The 19,791-nt window shown below is 38.6% G+C and overlaps 1 protein-coding gene across 6 annotated transcripts; it reads right to left on the bottom strand.

Moving 5' to 3' along the window:
* Positions 1-799: 799 nt before the first annotated feature.
* On the bottom strand, positions 800-13,525 carry LOC141606145 (formin-like protein 13). 6 transcript variants are annotated; one of them, XM_074425158.1, is made up of 19 exons: positions 13,336-13,525; positions 11,030-11,730; positions 10,108-10,329; positions 9,522-9,999; positions 8,467-9,448; positions 8,238-8,367; positions 6,358-6,429; positions 5,999-6,097; positions 5,536-5,577; positions 4,914-4,994; positions 4,791-4,841; positions 4,540-4,621; positions 4,022-4,116; positions 2,633-2,704; positions 2,447-2,563; positions 2,109-2,177; positions 1,927-1,993; positions 1,468-1,624; positions 800-1,403 (listed from the first exon to the last, which is right to left on the bottom strand). In XM_074425158.1, exons 1-18 carry the CDS (start codon positions 13,406-13,408, stop codon positions 1,503-1,505), a joined length of 3,555 nt encoding a protein of 1,184 aa, XP_074281259.1. In that variant the 5' UTR covers positions 13,409-13,525; the 3' UTR covers positions 800-1,403; positions 1,468-1,502. The 6 variants fall into 6 exon arrangements, with proteins under 6 accessions (XP_074281259.1, XP_074281258.1, XP_074281257.1 ...); XM_074425157.1 differs by having other exon boundaries at positions 1,473-1,624; XM_074425156.1 differs by having other exon boundaries at positions 1,516-1,624.
* Between the last annotated feature and the right edge of the window lie 6,266 nt (positions 13,526-19,791).

Genomic DNA, 19,791 nt, shown 5'->3' with positions numbered 1-19,791 from the left:
CCTTCTTCTTCTTCAAAACAAAAAATAAATAAACTCTCTTTCTCCTCTTCTCAAAAACTGATCAATTTTTTTACTAGATTATCAGTTACGCAGCTTAATTCTTATATTGAACAAGTAAATATTCTATTTTCATTAACTATACGTCTTAATCATAGGCGTTTTTTTGTATCAAATTCATTATAATTTTATGCAATTAGATCTAATAAGGTTAATAAAATTAGGGTTAATTAAAATTAATCTTGATTAAGAATAGGGATTAGGAGGGTGCAAGTGGTTAGAGGATAACAAATACGTGGGTGAACAAAGATGTTAAATATTGAGCTAGTGAAATCTTGAACGAAAAAATTCGTACTATGTTTCTTCCTAAAGAGCAGGAGACCAAAACAATTGAATACTCTTTTTTTTTAAAAGAAAAACGAATGAATATAATCCATACAAGTATCTCGTTGCGATAGTCGGTGGATGAGGGAGATAGCAAGCGGCGGTGGTGAGAGTGACAGGCGGGGTGGTAGGATGGTGGACGAGGAGAGCTTGAAGAAAATAGAGGGAAATTGAAAGGGAAGGCAAGCACATGAATGAGTAAAATGAAAAGGGTAAAATCGGTAATGTTGTACATGATTGAGTAAATCATGTACATGAATGAACATAACTGCATAACCCATAAATAATCGAGATGAAGAGAGCATTTGACTAACGGTTAGATGAGTTAAATAAAGTTCTATACCAAACCAATTGGCAATAAAGTCACTAAATTAGTTTCTCTAAATTGTTCAATACCATTGTCTCTCGTCGATATGGGAAACTGTAAACAATTAATTCATTCCTTCATTAAATTTGCCCGGTTGGGCAATTTTCAATTCATCAAACCCTACTCGGGTCACACAGCCAAGGCTTTAATGTCATGTAAAATGTACATGGAAATATAAGACAAGGTAAAGAACTGGACGGGTAGAGAAAGCCAGAAAGGCATGCATCACAAAAAGAAAAAATTGCATGCGTAATTAGAGAGTTTAACTGGACGGGTAGATAAGCCGACTTATTTACAAAATTCCACAAGCTATTTTATTTTTTTACTTCCTATTTGTTTCTCTCTGAGGCCCATTGACAGCTTGTGCCTTGGTTCTGCAACCATTTGTATCCATTAAAGGTCGGGTCTGATGCTGTTGCTATACAGGTTGAAATTCACAATCACTTGTGCCCCCCGATATGGGGCCTTTACTATGTTGTACTGGCCACTAGTCGCCTTGTCCTTTGCTGTAGCAAAAAGTATCATAAAACTGCATATGAACTTGAAAGCGGTTCTGAGGACACATGCACTAGATCAACATACGTAGATATAGCGTATCACTTCCACAGTTCCACCACAGAACATGTCCCAGCATCAAGGGCTCTTTGCAAGAATACTGCCAAAAGAAGCAGCGGTAAGACTCGACGCAAGAACAAATAATGGGATCATATAAAACGTACCTTACCTAGAAGGAGAATTGTTTTTACTCCAGTCTTTACGTTGCTAACCTCTGATTTTCTAAATCCTTCTCTTTCTTCTTTTCAACCACTAGTTGCTTAAGGTTCTCCTCATGAGCTCGACTGAACATTGTTGTGAAGTTGAGTAAAGTTGCCACAACTGCAACGGATAATGATACATGTAATTACAGAAAACAGTAGGACAACAATCTCTTGCGACAAATAACGAATTTCTTCAAGTTTTCAGTGATTAAGCAAAACTGTTTAATATCTTCATAAGATATTGTACAGTACACCTTCTTTTAACTTGTCAAAGATAGGGTGGTGTTCCTGGCAAATTTTAAGCTTCGGAATCACTACTGTGACAAACTGACCAAAGTACAAACTTAGTATTGTGAACCCTTTCAAAACAAGCTGCACATTTGTTTTTCCTAAAATTTTTGAAGATGATAAATAGAATACCTTGCTCAAATGGACAACGAGATGGATCTTCTCCAAAGTAGATAATTAAAGCGTCAACATTTCTTCCCTGCAAAACATTTTGTATAACTAGACTTATGGAGCTCAAAGATGGGAAAAATGACCCAACAGATAAATTTTTTCCAGAATGTAATGAAGAAATGAAAAAATAGGAGCAGACGTACAACACTGGAATAGAGCAATGCCAACGAGCGCACTTCTGCCTCAGCAAAACACAGGAACTCCTTCAATTTCTACACAATGTGGAAATTTAAACCTGAAGTGAAGAGATTGTACACTATATACAATAGTTTTGGATCTTAATAATCACATTACGAAGCTTCTAGGTAAGCTGATAACAAACGGATTTCACTCTAAAACAGACAAAGTAGCCAAGTGGTTCACAGTTCAATGAAAGGATAAAGCCAACTTCAGCTTGTCAAACTCATTGCTCAACAATTCTAGTACCATGAATACCCTCAATGGAGGATAACTCAATGAAAAGTTTTTAACCGGCAAGTACCTTATGAAATTCTTCTGAAACAGGCCCGTCATTCTCTGACATGGACAATTCTTGCAAAATCTTTTCCAGCCCTTTGTTAACTGCTTGCATCTCCTCCGCCAAATATTTTAGTTGGATCTGAAAAATTAAAGGATCAGTAAGTAATATTGCTAATTCAGCAGCTTCTTCAAATTAAATACAGCACACCTTTGTAGCAGGTTCCAGGCTAGTAAGATCCTCTGAGAAATCTAGAACCTCTGGTAACTTTTCAGCAATAATCTGTGAAACATTAACAGCAAGGACACATTTTTATCAGCAACATGAAGACCTACATTTATGTTCATAGGCAATTTATGAGCATTAAATAGCAATAATCTCCAACAGAAGTTCTATGATACTAAATTAAAACAGAAAAAAAAAATAGCAGCACTTTGCAGCAACATAAAATGTCATAGCAGCCCACAAGTGTCGCCCTAATTATTTAAAGAGGAGGCGAAATTCCCCTTAGCTTTAGACTCAGCACTTTAGTGGGAGCAATTACCCTTGTGATCTTGTGACATGAATCGTAGTCTATAACACTCATTCACAGTTGAGTACATGTTGTCACCTTATTCACATAAGGTAGCATCCACAGTTTCTTCACATCTCAAAAAAAGTTACAGCTACAGTTCAAGCAAAGCATGAAAAGCAAACACAAAACGACTTAAGAATATGGTAAATACAAGCCCCTCTAAGTCAACACTCGGCAACTACCAATCACTCATCCAAGCTAATATAATAAGCATGAACTTGCTGCCATGCGTTAAAGCGGATGTTGATAGCCGGACTAGACTTGTGTCAGAACTCAGGATTGTATTGCACTATGAGGTCTATGACCCTTGGAATTGGGATAGTTCAAAATGTGAGAAACTGGAGAGAAATGATATTGGGAAAAGAATATTTTCCTGATTTTTTTTGTATATTTCTTGCCAAAGGTGGCCAGGTGGATAACTCTAGAATTTGGGAACCAACCACGATTGACTCTCGTAGATGTCTTGCACATGAGCATGCCTTGATCCAAGGTTTCATGTACAAAACTATCTAACTACATAGAACATGCATATTATGTTTCGTATGTCTGTCTGAAAAAGTTAAGTGTACCAAAATTTTCTTTTGTTAGATATCTGAAATTGACTGCCTATTATGTAAAGTCACACATATTTCCCACTACACTCCTCGTATAGACTTTTGGCCATGACCTCAAATTTGAGTCTGAAAAACCAATGTCTATACAAGTATTTTCTTTATCCAAATAGATTTTATGGACTACAGCAACACTAACTAAGTGTCTGAAGGCTTCTGTTAATGGCTGGATATGAGGTCGGTGTATGCAAAAAAGCGTGTTTTAAATCAACGCCAAGACAACAAAACACAGCCATTAAAGGTTTCTAAGACGTGATCGCATTTGATCACATTTACAGGATACTGGCCACATTGAGCGAGGTAAGGCCGTGACAGCCAATATCACGACCATGGCCGAAACCGAGATTTAATGCTATGACAAAAAGCACATACACCAATCATCTGCTCGTCCTACAAAACCAAACACAGATGTACCTTGCAAAGATAATGCATCAAAGTCATCTTGTTATTCCGAGCACGAGTTTCAGTGAGTTTCAATAGGCTATCCAGTCGAAAACCAACAGCCGAACCTAAAAACAACAGAATACAAAACTATCACTAAATGATTTAAGAAATGAGAGTACGGAATGGTAAACACTGACGAGCCTCTAAAAAGGTGTAAAATCCCAGTTCCAACAAGAAGAAAATTCACTTGGCAAAAAAAAAAAAAACAAGAAGAAAATTTGAATGATGCAGAATCAAGACATGACTGCAGGTCTGCAGTACTAACACAAATGCACAACTATAAACATGGCGATGGAACCAAAAATAATATAATCCATCTTTGTCAAACGAAAAAACAAAATGTTTGATCTTAAAAATTGGTCTGTTTTTCAGTTTAAGAAAACATAGAGGGAACTGAAATGACTTTAAAAGGCACACTAAGAGACTGCACTTAGCTAGAGACAGGTGATGATTATCCATACTGAACCATGCAAATCAATTTAACTAACCTCTAGCTGTGCCTTGATTCAAAGCGTTACCCAATGAAAGAACTGTCTGCATTACTCTTTTAAGTTTTACTGAATTTCGGATCTGAAGAAAACAAAATATCATGTATGTCAAAATACAGAAAAGGACATTTATGATTAAAAATAATAATTAGAAATTAGAAATCCTTGAGAGAAAAAATCAAATGGTAGCATAATAATACAGAGGAAAGATACCACCGCACAAAAAGGCCCAACACACTCAGATCACTTGCCTGATCAGAAGCAGAACCTACAGTATTGAGGCTTTTTCTGAGATCCGAAACCTACACCACAAGCATACATCAGATATTGGCAGGGCAGCTAGACAAGTAACGTAATGAACACCTTTAACTCACCTGAGTTTCAAACTGCATTTTGAATGAAAAAACTCTCAGCTTGGCCTCAACTCTTGGCACTCGCATTAATTCTAAGAAAAACTGTTACAAAAATGAAAAGCTAATAATCAGATACTACGTATCACTATCTTAGAAGATAAGGCAAGAGACATCAATATTCTCTTATCATTATTTGTGTTATCTAATCACTATACCTAAAGGAGAACCATTTTTTAAGGTGTAAATGTGCGCCTGCTAAACTGGGTGCCTACTGCCAGGCCCACACTCTAGGGATAAATGGTCCAGGCCTTTGCAAGACGGGCGTAGGATAACATGGATCCCCCACTTGAAGTCTGCTAGTGGTAAGGTTCGTGAACCATTTCAGTGGCCACTAGACTAATCTTAGCTGAGAAGTCCTTAATGATAACATCTGCGTTTCAGTTGATCAAGGAAATTTTGCTACTATAATTGATAAATCAAACCAGAAAAAAAATAAAGGATAAATAACACCAATTACGATTCGGAAGTAGATTTGCACAATAGAAATACAAAATGTTATGCTCCTAGTTTACATCAGAAAATGTTCATACTCAAACATGCCTCTTACTTGAAGAAAAGGGAGATAGTAAAAAGCACTGCTTACCTGTTCACACTTCCCTAGTTTATCAACCTCTCCTCTATAACCCTGCATGAGAAACACATTTGATGTATTGACATAGACATTAGTTTCTTTCTCCAGAACTCATAGTACATCTCTATTTATTACTTTATTATCCATCCTATTATATCGTCCCAATTACCTTTTGGTCCACTCCAAAATAATTGACTCATTTCTGAATTTAGTAAAACAAAAGATGCTCTCTCCATACTATGGTAGTATTAGTATCTCTAGTTAAGTACCACTTTTCTCTAAATGGTGACAAAATAGTAGCCATAACTTTACAAGTCAAGGGGTAATAATAATATTTCACATCATTAAATCTTAAAAATAACCTCTAGTCAGATAGGGACAATATAAATGGATGGAGGGAGACGGAGAGTAGAAGTTAAACTGTTAAAGACTATTTTAGTACTCTATATGCTCAATTTCAGAGCACCATACTTACCTTAAGTAACTCCATCTCCTCCTTGGTCGGACAAAATTTTATAAGGTTGTCAACTTGATCTGCATCCAAAGCAGAATTTTCCAAAGAAAGCACTGAAACCTGAGACAAGGCAATTAAAAAGAGAAGCAACACTTAATCGGATAAGTAGGTATAAAAACTTATGCTGCATCTGTTCCAATAGGTTGTTTCCATTTCAACAATTGTGTAGTACAATAGCTATAGCATACCTCACAATGTTAGTATATGTAGAATAAACTGACTTAACTAGGCTGGTTAGGGATATTTGCCAACAAGGTCAAACCAAAATATTGGACCAGACGGGTGCGCAAAAAGAGAGATTCAAATCAGGATTGGCATACCATTAATTCATGCAATGGAACTTTAACCTTCGAAAGCATGATCTCGCAATTACATGCTCTTCTATGATCAACCTACATCAAACAAAATCATGATAAATACAAGGTGTTGCATCAATTGACCTAAAGCCCACAGACATAATTGATTAGTTTACCAGAGGCTGCTTATTTCAAACATGTATATCTGCAGAATTAATTTCAAAATGTATGAAGCAAAATGGATTTTCTGCTATGAATAAAACCGTGCACTTTAATCACGCCTGCTACCACACAGTCCTTCCGCTACTTGACCTAATAATTGACTACTACTCAGTAGCTCTTTAAAGCTCTACAAGGCAAATTATAAAGTAGAAGGATTAACTATCAACACCCTCTGAGATCTAGATTCTATGTTTCTGCCAGAAATAACGAGACGGATGAAGCAAAGATACTTATACTGAGGCCAGCTCAGCAGCTCCTAACATAAGCGAAGTTTAGAGTGCAACACGATCAAATATAAGTTTTCCCCTGAAGGAGAGATCAAACCAAAGATGGAAATTTTTGGCAACAGATGATCGTCACAAGACTCACAACAGCAATAAGGACTCAAGTCCCAGGAGAATGGTGGACAAAAATGAGCCATCATAAAGCATCATAAGAATAAGAATAAAAGTAGATCACAGGATCAAATGAAAAGAAGAAGGTATACAAATAATACATTAGGTGAATCTACCATCCTCACAACATAGCCCAATAAAATGGGATGTCTTCAAATGATGAAAAAAAATAATCCACTTATGGCTAGAAAGGAAGAACCTTATCAAGTTGTTGCTAATGAGACAATATCAGGCGTAATGTTTTTATAAGGTATCACATTTATCACAACGCATCTGTGTTGGACACCAAGCAATCGAAGTATTGCAAACTCCCCCGCTTAAAGAAATGTAACACCTTCGTTGCACTATGAGCCTACGAATCTGAATCATCCCCCATTGATTCAACGCATCTATTAATACCAGATCAAACCATAGATGTGTTGCTATTGGGTAGTATACGGATATGTATCGTCTTCATAAGTGGTCAAGGGCTTTAAAAGACAGCTGAAATGCACAGCCGAAGGTACATCTGAAGCAACAAGGGAAATGGGAAAAGGATCTATTTCCAGCTCTGTTACTCTATGGATTATCATTGATGTTTGAACCTCAAAAATTGGTTATTATACCTTAGTACACCCCCACAAGCAAAAGCTCGTAGGCTACGCAAAGCCCCTGGGCTTGAAGCGTGTATAATGCACCTTGTGCTGAAATTCCACATGTCGGATCATGAGTCTACCAAAGATTTGAGGGACCCCCAGCGTGATACCATATTAGAGAACCATCTCAACCAAACACTTGGCATAATAGATATCGTCATCTATCAGAACAGAAAAACAAAAACAAAAAAGGAGATAGATAACCAGATTCCATACCTCCTGAGTCCTCATCCAAAATCATACATGTAACAAATCCTAAATGTTGTTCGCATTTTTACCTTTTAGAGCTAACTGGACGTCAATTAAAAGAAATAATAAACGCATACTTCTCTAAAATAGATACACTTATAATCAGATTTTTTTATGGCAAGGTAACCTTTTTTTTTGTAAAAATCAAAGTCAATCCTCGCCTCGCATAGTGAATCACAAACCAAAATGAAGGGAGTGTTGTCAAATTTTAATGTTCAGCTTGTGGAACTTTGACACAAACATGCGGCCAAAGACAGAATTCATTTTTACGATGCCCATTCTACGAGTGACAACATACTCCACCTTGACACTGGCATGAACAATTGTGACTACCTTCAATTAGTGGAACATTCATCTCACCAAAAAACTTCAGAAAGTATTGAGATACAAGAAGCTCACTCACCAATTGCACTTTATCAGGCTTGGACCCTGCAACACCAACCCTCAACTTTCCACTGCAAGATCCTTGATCTGAATTTGGAACGGAAGCAGAAAACAAATTTTCCAGTTCTGTCATGTCAATCTCCGGAGCACTAGGAAAACAGGAAGCAAAACTCTAAGTCTCAGTTTGTAAAATACAACATAGATATTACCAGAAAAAAATTTCTAACTAAAGACAAACACAGACATACTTTGAGGATTCTCCAAGCTTTTGGCTCTCAGCCCAAAGACTCCCTTGCACTGCTCTAGTCAGCTTCAACCAATGCAATGGCTTCAGTTTTTTGTTTTGGGCATCTTTGGATCCTAAACCACGTGAAAGGTTCTGCCACCTTGCGTTATGTGAGCTTAAAGGTGGTGGTGGTCCAGGAACAGCAGTGACTGCCTTTGGAGCTCCATTACCAGAACCAATGGGAGGCGGGGGTGCCGAAGGTAAAGATGAAGTTTGTGGTTTGTGTAAAGAACCAGGAGGTGGAGGTGGTGGCGGCAGAGGGGTAGACCTCAAAGATGCAGGGGTGTTATTACCAGAACCAATGGGAGGCGAAGGTGCCGAAGGTAAAGATGAAGTTTGTGGTTTGTGTACAGAACCAGAAGGTGGAGGTGGTGGCGGCACAGGGGTAGACCTCAAAGATGCAGGGGTGTTATTACCAGAACCAATGGGCAGCGGGGGTGCCGAAGGTATAGATGAAGTTTGCGGTTTGAGTACAGAACCAGGAGGTGGAGGTGGAGGTGGTGGCACAGGGTTGGACCTCAAAGATGCCAACTGCTGCGGAGCGGGGCAAGATTTAACATTTTCATGGCTCAGTTTCAGCGAAGATAAAGGAGCTGGAGGGGGTGGAGGTGGGGATGGAGGTTCAAACTTCCCTATATCATCTATGTGATGATGCACTGGAGGACTTGTGGGTGCAGATGATCCAACTTTAGCCAAGTTACTGTCTGAATCTGAAGTTAGTCCAGAGTCTTTACACGCATGAACCAAATTTTCACTTATCGTTGGTGCTGGACTAGAAGATGGAAAAGTAACGTGGTTTGATTCTACATTTGAAACAGCAGGAGGAAGTTTTGCATGTAATTGAAGTGACGAAGTCTGTGTTCCCGAGGAAGTAACCTTTTCTGAGCTGGCATCAAGATGATTACGAAGCACCTCCAATACGAAATCTGACACTGAGGAGTTTTCTGGCAAGTCAGAAAAAGAAGATGAAGTCATCAGGGAAGCGGATAGAATTGATGGCTATATCATATTCTTTACCTTCATGAGGCCTAGTAGCTGTTGAAGAAGTTGAAAGCATGGACACTGGAGACGCTTTGGCTCGTTTCTGAGAAATAGCTTCTGGTAGATGTTCCCCCAGAAATTTGTTCAATTTCTCCTCCTTTTCTCCCAGATTTAATTTCTCTAATAACTTTGCTGAAAGTGTGCTCTGATTATGTACGGCTTCAGAACTACCACCCATGTTAGAATTTAGCTCTTCTTTCAATTTTTGAAGGTTCGATGCTTGTAATATCTCTGTACAAGCTGGACGGTCTACGCTTTCGGATGAGCTGCATGAGGCAGAAATCTTCTGGATGACACTAAGGGCAGCATCTGCCCTGGAGTCTAGCCACTCTACATGACTAAAGAACTCCTGAACTTTAGCAAATGCTTCCATTGGGAGACCCTGTTTTTCTTCGAAGCATGATAAATTTGCAGCGGTAACAGAAGCATTGGATTCCATGTCTGAAAACAGAACCTATATAAAGGGAATGGCAAAAGACAGTTTGTTCTCATCAGGCAGATAGAAATTGCATGAACAACACCAATCAAATAATTAAAGCGGAAATAGAGTAAAAAATTAAACCTCTGCTCTGAAGTCGTTAGAAAAGTGATCTTTAGTGTTCCATGGTGTATCAATTTCATCGCGATTGAGTATTAAAATATTGGATCTTATGAACGCCGTATTAAACATGATACGGAACATAATGTCTTCATGATCCATTTCACTCCGGAGACTACTACACTCAAGCACCACATCACCTTGGACATTGCAATTAATATCAATTTTTACAAGCTCAGATTCTACCTGCAAGGAACAGTAATGAATAAAAAAGGCACCAACACTTTCAAGCCAATTTTATATCCACCGCACAACATAGATAGACACAAATACAAGCAGCATATACAGAAATTTGGTTGTGGGAAGCAGAACTTCCTACAACTTCATAAAGCCTTAGAATAGAAAACATTGTTTGGCGGTATGTAAGAAGGTGCAGTTTCAGTGAAAAGTTCACTTACGAACTCCCACAAGTCACCTCTCCCATTATGTTAAGAGTACTTTTGTCAACCAAACAAGCATGCAGTTTCTCATATCCCAGAAAGCACCACTGCGAAGACATTTCAGTGCCAATCAGGAAAATTATCCTATAAACCTAGAGAAAGAGGCGGGGAAGGAGAAAGGGTTCTGGAAGTAAAGAAACGCTAACTCACACACAAATTAAGAACGACGACTAAAGTGATACTGTAGAAAATATTTTTCATAAAAAACAGATTAAACTTCTACTTAATGAATCCATAATTGTGTTCTACAAAAAAAAAAAAAAAAAAAAAAAGCAGAAGAATATACTGTGTAATAAGAACCAACATTCGAAGAAACAGCTCAACGATGACGAGAATGATTACTTAACATGACAAAAAAGCAGCTCAACAATTCAATGCGAATGAAGCTTTATTCTAACTAGTCATACCAGCAGCTACATATGTATTGGTGCATTTTGGAAAATCACCTGCTTATATAGACGAACAGCTTTGGTCTTTGTCCGAGTTGAGAACAGTAATTTTGGAGTGCGATCATCGCCACTAAGTGGATCTCGTGCGTAAATCCGAAATACAGGACGACATCCCTCTTCAGGATTGAAATGAGGAATTAATCGTATTATTATGCAGTCCAATGTGAGTGGCCTATCCAAAGGAGGCCAGTGTGAAGAAACATTTCTCCTTGATACATATTGAAGGTACCGAAGTTGAGACGGGAAAGGATTTAATAGCGACAACATAGACAAAAGCTCAGGTGGAGCTTGCTTATAAACCATATTCAAGGTTCTGAGCTCCCCAGTATATTGTTTACTGTAAATCAAAAATGCAGCAAGCATAAAGGCAAGGACCGGCCAACCACCGTGTTCACAGTGCATTAACAGAATATTGTGTGGCCCCACTGCAAGCCAACTTTCAGTGGAACGCAGGAAGTGATAAATTAACTCAAAAGACAGTATGGGGCAACCCTCATAGTGTCTAGGATAATCCATAATGGTCATATCATTCTCGTACATAATCTTCGACATATGGTTCTCTGCTTCTAACTGGCGGAAATTGAAAACCAACAATGCTGCATCAGGAAATTGCTCCCGTAGTTGATTCGCTACGCCTTCTATGTAACCTTTATAGTTCTTCTTTTCCAAGGATTCCATACTAAAACAACTGTCAAAAACTTCAAAACCAGGTTGGCTCATAAGAGTTTATTTCACACACAACACACAAGACAAGTAGCTCATACTAAATTATTATTCCCTCCCTCTCGGTCATTTGTTTACCTATTTCACTTTGGACTGTCTCATTCATTTGTTTACTTTTCTATATTGGGAATGTTTTCTATGGGCAAATTAATCATTTATAAGCATCATGTAATCACAAATGGTTTCATCCTCTCTCCTTGGTATTTTTACCAAATCCAAAGGTAAATAAATGACTGGGACGTAGCAAGTAGCTACTAATACTTCCCATATTCATTTTAAGATTAAGGCACCCTAATACACACATAGTTTTAAATAAATTCATCACCACATAACCAAAGATTAAACAAAACACAAAATCTCATTTGTGACGGCACGTATCCGTCACTTTGGAGTGACGGATACCATTTTCCCTCACAAATGACCCAAATAGAGGAGAGAGGGAACCACATGGGGTGCCCCCACCTTGTCCCCCTATCCGTTTTGTGAGTGGCATTATCCGTCACTTACTCCGACCCCTCTTCAGTAAGACTAATTGTAAACAAAATACTCTCTTCATTCCAATCATTTATTTAGTTTTAATCAAAATACTTCTCACAAACAACCTAAAAGTTAAGCAAATGATTGAGACAGAGAGATTAATACATCACTACTGCCTTTGTCAAATCAATGGTGGAGATAGGGGGGAATGATGGAGAAATTGACATTTTTAGTCAAAACTTTTGTCTTCATTCTATGGGCAACTTGATCATTTATAACCACTATGGTCCGCTCAACCAATAACAATAATCACAAAGGGTTCCTTACTTTCTCCTTGGTATTTCACACACCAAGACAAGTAGTTCATACTAAATTATTACTCCATCCCTCTCAGTCATTTGTTTACCTTTCTATATTGGGAATGTTTTCTATGGGCATATTAATCATTTATAAGCATCATGTAATCACAAATGGTTCCTTCCTCTCTCCTTGGTATTTGTGCCAAATTCAAAGGTAAACAAATGACTGAGACGGAGGGAGGGATTACTAACACTTCACATATTCATTCCAAGATTAAGGCACCCATATACACACAGTACACATACTTTTCAATTCATCACCACATAACCGAAGATTAAACAAAATACTTCTTTCGTCTCAATCATTTATTAACCTTTAATTAAAATAATCTTCACAAACAACGTAAAAGTTAAACAAATAATCGAGACAAAGAGAGTAATACATCATCGCACACCGCCTTTGACAAAACAAGGGTGGAGCTAGGGGGAGGGAACAATGAAGAAATTGAGATTCTTAGTCAAAACTTTCGTCTTTATTCTAGTATGCCTAATTAGTAATTCGCCTAACGACAAATACTAGCTCCGCCACCGTATCAAATCATAAACAATGACATTAACTTATATTGATTCTCATTGAGAGACACATTTTCACCGTTTAGCTAAACCAAACACATTTCCGACCGTTACATAGCGTACAAGCATACAACAATGGCCCTATAATGCGTCATTTAAATGAGGTGCATAAGCTATTGTAAGACGGTGCTATGCCGTAAATATGGATTAAAGAGGGAGAAAGTAAGATACCATAGACTCTTTCGGAAATTTCGAGAAGTCCATCAGGCGGCTTACGATAGAACAATTTGCGAAGAAGTGCCATTTTATTAAATTGATTAAGAAAAAGAGATCTTTCAGATGATTGTTAGAGGAGAAGAAGAAGAGTAACAAACTACGAAGTAATAAATAAGCATGGGTAAGTGAGGAGGAATTAATTAGTGTCATAATCATAGTCATTATCATAATCATAAATTCTCCTTGCTTCAGCTGAGTGGCATGTGGCGGGACGTTTACTCACCAACGTGCCACACCGCCACATTTCTCCACCCTTGTTTCTTTCTTTGTTTTTTTGAACCCATACGAAAAAGGATTACGATCCGGGTAATCGCACTGCATTGTAGTTTTTGAAGATATACACATTTTTTTCAAGATATTACCATTTATAAATATAGTTTTTGAGCAATATTATATTTTTTTAGTATAATGTTTTACGAGTAGTAAATATACTCAAACTTTATACTAAAGCAGAACTCAAAAACTTTAAAAGAAAACTCTGAAAATAAACAATAAGAGGTACTACCTCAGATGTATAGTCTATGAACTGAAGTCGAGAAAAAGGATTACGCATCTGAGGTAGTACCTCAGACCTTGTAGTTTTTTGAGCATATACACATTTCTTCTGCGCATATTACCATTTATAAATATAGTTTTTGAGCAATATTATATTTTTTTAGTATAATGTTTTACGAGTAGTAAATATACTCAAAAACTTTATACTAAAGCAGAACTCAAAAACTTTAAAAGAAAACTCCGAAAATAAACAATAAGAGGTACTACCTCAGATGTATAGTCTATGAACTGGCCAAAGTCCAAACAAGTGAACAACTACATGATCACATGATACTACCAGGTTTAGTTTCCGGTCTCACCCGGACTATCTTCATTTATCGTCAAATTTTATTTTATAGGAAATAAAACTACGTTAAACTTGTTTAACTCATATATTTACTATTTATATTGAAATGTAGAATTTATCAAAAAATAATAAGATACATTCACTACTTCCACAGTTAATATTACTCCCTCCATTTTATAATGATGTTCCCATATTGAAATGGCTCAACACAATTAAGGAACAATGGTTTAGGGGCATGTGGGCCGGATAATTAGAGAAAAGGGAATAGTAAACAAGTGGGGTTAAGGATTAGCTTTTCCCACCAAAATGCATTGGGTATGTGAATGTATTAAAAAATATCAAGAGGACAACATGTTCCCCGGGTTTTTTTGCAGAAAAAAGGTGGTAACGGCTATCAACCGTCGACTCGTTGGGTGGAGCCAACGACCCGACAGCTATTGAATCGAGGGGGGTGTGGAAATGAAATTTTATGAATGTTTAAATTTCCCTGCAAATTACATCAATTTCCATTACAAGTTGTCATTACAATGACACAAACATTACAACAACTTACATGAAATTACAGAAATCATCTCCTAAATAATTACACATTTAAAGATTACATTTCTCATAAATTTACATAATCCACCTAATGAAATTGCACAATCAATAATAGAGTACAAAATGAAAAAAAACAAATCTAACTGATGATGAGAGGCATAAAATTGTTTGCCCTTTTGTTTGAGGGTTGCAAAATAGAAAGCCAAAACATGGGAATGTGCAAAAAGTGGCTGTCAAGTTCAATGTAACAAGAAAATGCATTTTCAATATCTGGACAAAGACAAAAAAACAGAGGCAAGATGAAGTTCCAATCAATGTGAGTAAAATAGCCGGGAAGAAGGGTAAAGAAAGGATACCTTGTCCAGTTGATGTCATAATGGCATTAGATGTCTCCAAAAGAACAACACGTAAGAGATTGGGAAAGGCAATAGGTCATGCACCTTCAACATGTCACAGATGGGTAAAGAAAGGTATCATCAAGTCATACAAATGCAATAAAACCAGCTCTTACCCAAGACAATAAGCATCTTAGGCTACATTTTGTCATGAGTGAACTAGTGTTTGATAGGCTGTTAAGGTGCATCAAACTCTTTGATATAGGCAATATTGTACACATCGATGAGAAATGGTTTTATATGACAAAACCAAGCTACAGATACTACATAGGCAGTAATGAAGCAACACCATATAGAAGTTGTAAAAGTAAGAGGTATATTGCTAACGTAATGTTCATGGCTATTGTTTCAAGGCCAATATACAAAGAGAATGGGGAGGTTCTATTTGATGGAAAGCTTGGTATATGGCCATTCACATACCGAGAACCAACAAAAAGAAAAAGCAAGAACAAAGTTGCTGAAAGAATTATGACAAAACCAATAGAATCAATCACCAAGAAAGTGACAAAAGATGTAACACCCCCATCTACCAAGGAGGCTTAACAAGACCTTCCCTAACAGATAAGAGCGTTACCATCTCGGTTGCCCGAGGTAAGTGTTTTGGCAGGAATTTTACTGAATAAGAACTTCCTGCCAGGGGTTTATTTGTAGGGTAATCTAACTCAAACAATTCGCCTGACTAGTATAATTAAGAAAAATAACAGGTAACAAAATATAACACAGATATTTTATACGTGGAAAAACCCTGGGAATAAGGGAAAAAACCACGGGCACCAAGCCAGGAGTGATTGTTACTATGATTTTAGATAGCCTGACAGAGTATTGATATATCAGGCGTGACAGGCGAAATTATAATGCTTAAGAATACACAAATGTAAGTAAGGATGAGAGAGTAGAGAGTGTGTAATGTCATTTCTGATTTTGTCTTCCCTTGTATTTATACTTGTTTTCACTATTTCCTCTTTGCCGTTTAGGGTTTCCTGGTGAATAGGGCATGTGCCCTATTTACCCGGAGGTAGTTGCCATCCTATTTGGCCGTTGCTTTGACTGTTTCCTGTATCTTTTCCTTCTTGAATTGGTCTTCCTTTTTTATAGGGAGTATATATAAACTGCCTGTTTGTCGCCTGCAATAGCCTGGCGTTTTTCCCTTTCAGGCTACTGGTTATCTTTCGCCTGTCTTTCATCAACTCCTGTTTGGTGCCTGTCCATTCTTGATCAATGTCTGGTTTCAGATGTCTTTTGCTTGGAACTTGGCTTTGGATGTTGCCTGGCCTATGTCAGGTCAGGCAGGATAATTTTGGGCCCAACAATTGCCCTTTATCTGCTTATTCCATTATTGGGTCTGGCCAGGAATAAGGAGATAAAAATTTGGGCCAGGCAATGGATTTCGCAGGGATTTTTTATCGGATTAGAATTAGTGTTTGATTCAACTTCTTGTAACGGCTATTTGCCATAAATAGGGTAGGTTCACAAAACCCTAGGAGAGTCATGATTAATCTCATCCACTTGCTTTCCTAGCCGTTTTAGATTTGCGGCTATAAATATCTTGCCTTTGCCGTGTTTGTCTTCACATTCCAATCTCCAATTTTCTTCTTTCTCTTTCTAAAAATTTTCTCTTTGCAAAAATTCCTTTTCCAGGAAAAATAAAATATGGCTGGTGGTAGGAGAAAGACAGCAGCTTCCAAAGCTCCTACTGAGACTGAAAAGGTTCCTGTTGAAGTCGAAATGGTTTCTGCCGAGGTTGAAAAGGTTCCTGATGTCATCCCTGAGGATGATGAGGTGGAGGTTGTTGCCGCCCCAGAGATTCTGTCCATGTCTTATAAGGGGGTTGAATATACTCCTATTAAGGCTTTGGCGGCTTCTTTTCATGAAGCCAATCAGCTAAAACCAGCTTTTGAGCATTATATCAAGGGCAGGGGTCTTATTCCCCATGGGGCTGAGGTTTGGATCCCTGAGAGCGGTCCGGTCAGGGCTAATTGGAGTAGCCCAGGCTGATTTTGTATCTTTGAATGGGCATTCAGGGGTGGCTGTCAGCTTCCCCTTTCTCCTTTCATGACTGAGGTGATTATGGCTATCAGGGTTCCCCCGTTTCAACTCATGCCAATGGTCTGAAAAATTGTCCATTCAGTTGAGCACTTGTGTTCTAAGCACAAGTTGGTTATTACCCTGGATGACTTCAAGAATGTCTATCACCTGAAGAGTCATTCTACTGGAAGGTTCAATTTTCGAGTCAGGTCGAAGATGGCTCACCTGATTACCAACTTTGATTCAGGGGATGATAAAGGATGGGCTCAAACCTATATGTTTATTAAGGCTGATTCAATTGCCCCTGATCTGGATTATCTCAATTATCCAGCTGTTGAAGGAGGTAATTTTCTTTCCTGTATTATTTTGGTTTGGCAATAATATACTTTGGAGAGTTTACTTACTTTGCCCATGCTTCCTTTTAGTAAATGATTGGGTGAATGATCCTGATGCCGAGGGGTCGGCTGACCGGATAGCAGCGTTCATGGCATTGCCTGAAGAGGAGAGGGCGTGGCCTGCCTGTCTGGGGCAAGCTTCCATGCCTCGTTTTAAGAAGGCCAAGTTGAGTACATATAAGCCAGTGAAGAGCACTAAGGTTCCAGGGGTGTCTTCATCAGGGAGTAAGTTTTTTGCTTTCTTTTGTCATTCTGTTTCTTGTATTAGACATCTGTTTATATTGCTGATTTAGAACCTCGTCGTGTAGCTACCACGGCTTCTGCCAGGATTGCTAGTTTTGGTTTGTCTCTGGTGAAGGCAGGGGTTTCTCAAATTACAGGGGAGAAGTCTAAGAGTAGTGAGGCTACGGGAAGTGATAGTGCTGTTCAGGTTCAGGAACCTGTGCAGGTGGTTCAGTTGGCATCGTCTGAGAAGGTTGTGGATGAGAGTGACCGTCCTGAGAAGAGGAAGAGAGTGGATGAGTCTTCAGGAGGGGTTCACGAGGTCAGGGGGGTTAGGGCTCGTTTGGATGAGGTCCAGTTTGCCAAGGAACAAATTCAGGCTCAGGCTTTTGTGGTTGACGATCCCTACTTCAAGTATCAAGTAGAGGATGCTTCTGCCCGTGCTTTGGCTGCTATGTACCGTTCCAGGGACTATGCTGCCAACCTGATTACCATGCTTCAGGAGGTATATATTTTGTTTTTGGCTCGTTTCTTATGGGTATTTGTGTGTGTTTTCTTTTTTGTGGTTTAGATAGGATTTTTCTTTTTTGTCAGAATGACAATGATATGCTGAGGGGCGCCTGTCAACTGGAATCAATCCACAGCCTAAAAAATACCCTGGAATGGGAGGTACAGATTTTGAAAAAAGATGCTGAAAAGTTTAAGGCTGAGTTGGAGGTGTCTAAGGCTGAGAATCACTCTTTAAAGGAGGATAATGAGGCAGGGAAGGCTCGGTTGGTGGTGGAGTCTTCTAAGTGAAATCGCTCGGGATGCTCGAAAGCTCTTCAGGCCAAGTTTGATATTGCCCAGGAAGAATTGAAGGCTGAAAAGCAGGCTATGCAAGAGCAGTTGAAGGTGAATGAAGAATTGGCTGTAGAGAGGGATGAGGTTCAGGCCAGGTACAAAGATGCTGCGATGTACTTCTTTGGCAAGGGTCGTGTGGATGCCATGAAGGAGCCTGTTGAGGTCAGGCCTTTTTGGAATCCTGATCAGGAGTTGGCTGATCTCAATACCACTTATCCTGAGCTTTGTAAACTACATGCTGACGAAGAAGTGGACTCTCCACCATCCAAGGGAAAGAGTAGTGATGCTGAAGAAGAGGAGGCTGCTGATGAGGGAATTGGTTCTGCTACAGCTTCCAAGGCGGGCTAGTTTGTTTTTTATTTTGTTATTTTGTGGAATTTTGTGTGGTTTTGGCCTATCCAGGGGGGATGTTCCCTGGACAAACAATTTTTTTGGAATTGGTTCTGGGTATTTCCTGAGTAAACAGTTCTTCTTCCTGCCTGGGAAGGGTATACTCCTGGGTAGGTATTAATATATCATTTCTTCTCTTGATTTTCTTACTGTGCTTGACTAGATTTGTACCTGTACATTCATGTGGCATTTTTCTGTTAGAGTAATGCCTGTCGGGAGGGCTTATGGCCCTCATTCCTGTGTTTTGGGGAAATGGTGGCTCTGTTTGCCTGTCAGGAGGGCTTTTTAAGATGAGGGTGGTTGCCGGTCAGGAGGGCTTATGGCCCTCAGCCTGTCAGGAGGGCTTATTTTGACAAGTACTCTGGTCTATTCCACCATTGTACTTGCCTTTTTATGTACTGAGCTCAGTTTAGTTTTTAAGTTAGGCAGGCAGGTGCCAAATTGTAGAGCATTTTAGAAATGCTATTCAGGTTGGGCGGAGTGACCCTCAATCCTGAACATTTGTTTAAGCCTAAAATGTAACATATAACGAGTGGAAAGAAGGCGTAAAACAAGTTTTCAGGATTGGAATAAAGTTTTAAATAAAGCTAAGAATAACAGGCATGCAGTTTAACACATAGCAGGAAGTTCTATTGACACGTATATAGAGTAGGTAGTTTTACCTGCTTCTCAAATATGAAATAGTTTCAAGTGGGAAATGTTCCAGGATCTGGGGATCATTTCTCTTTCTAAAGTTTGTAGCCTGTAAGCTCCCTGTCCT

This window comes from Silene latifolia, chromosome 10 (genome assembly GCF_048544455.1).
Source record: "Silene latifolia isolate original U9 population chromosome 10, ASM4854445v1, whole genome shotgun sequence".
Classification (NCBI taxonomy): Eukaryota; Viridiplantae; Streptophyta; class Magnoliopsida; order Caryophyllales; family Caryophyllaceae; genus Silene; species Silene latifolia.
Note: the sequence above shows the minus strand (reverse complement) of the source record. Positions and strands in the feature narration are given on the sequence as shown.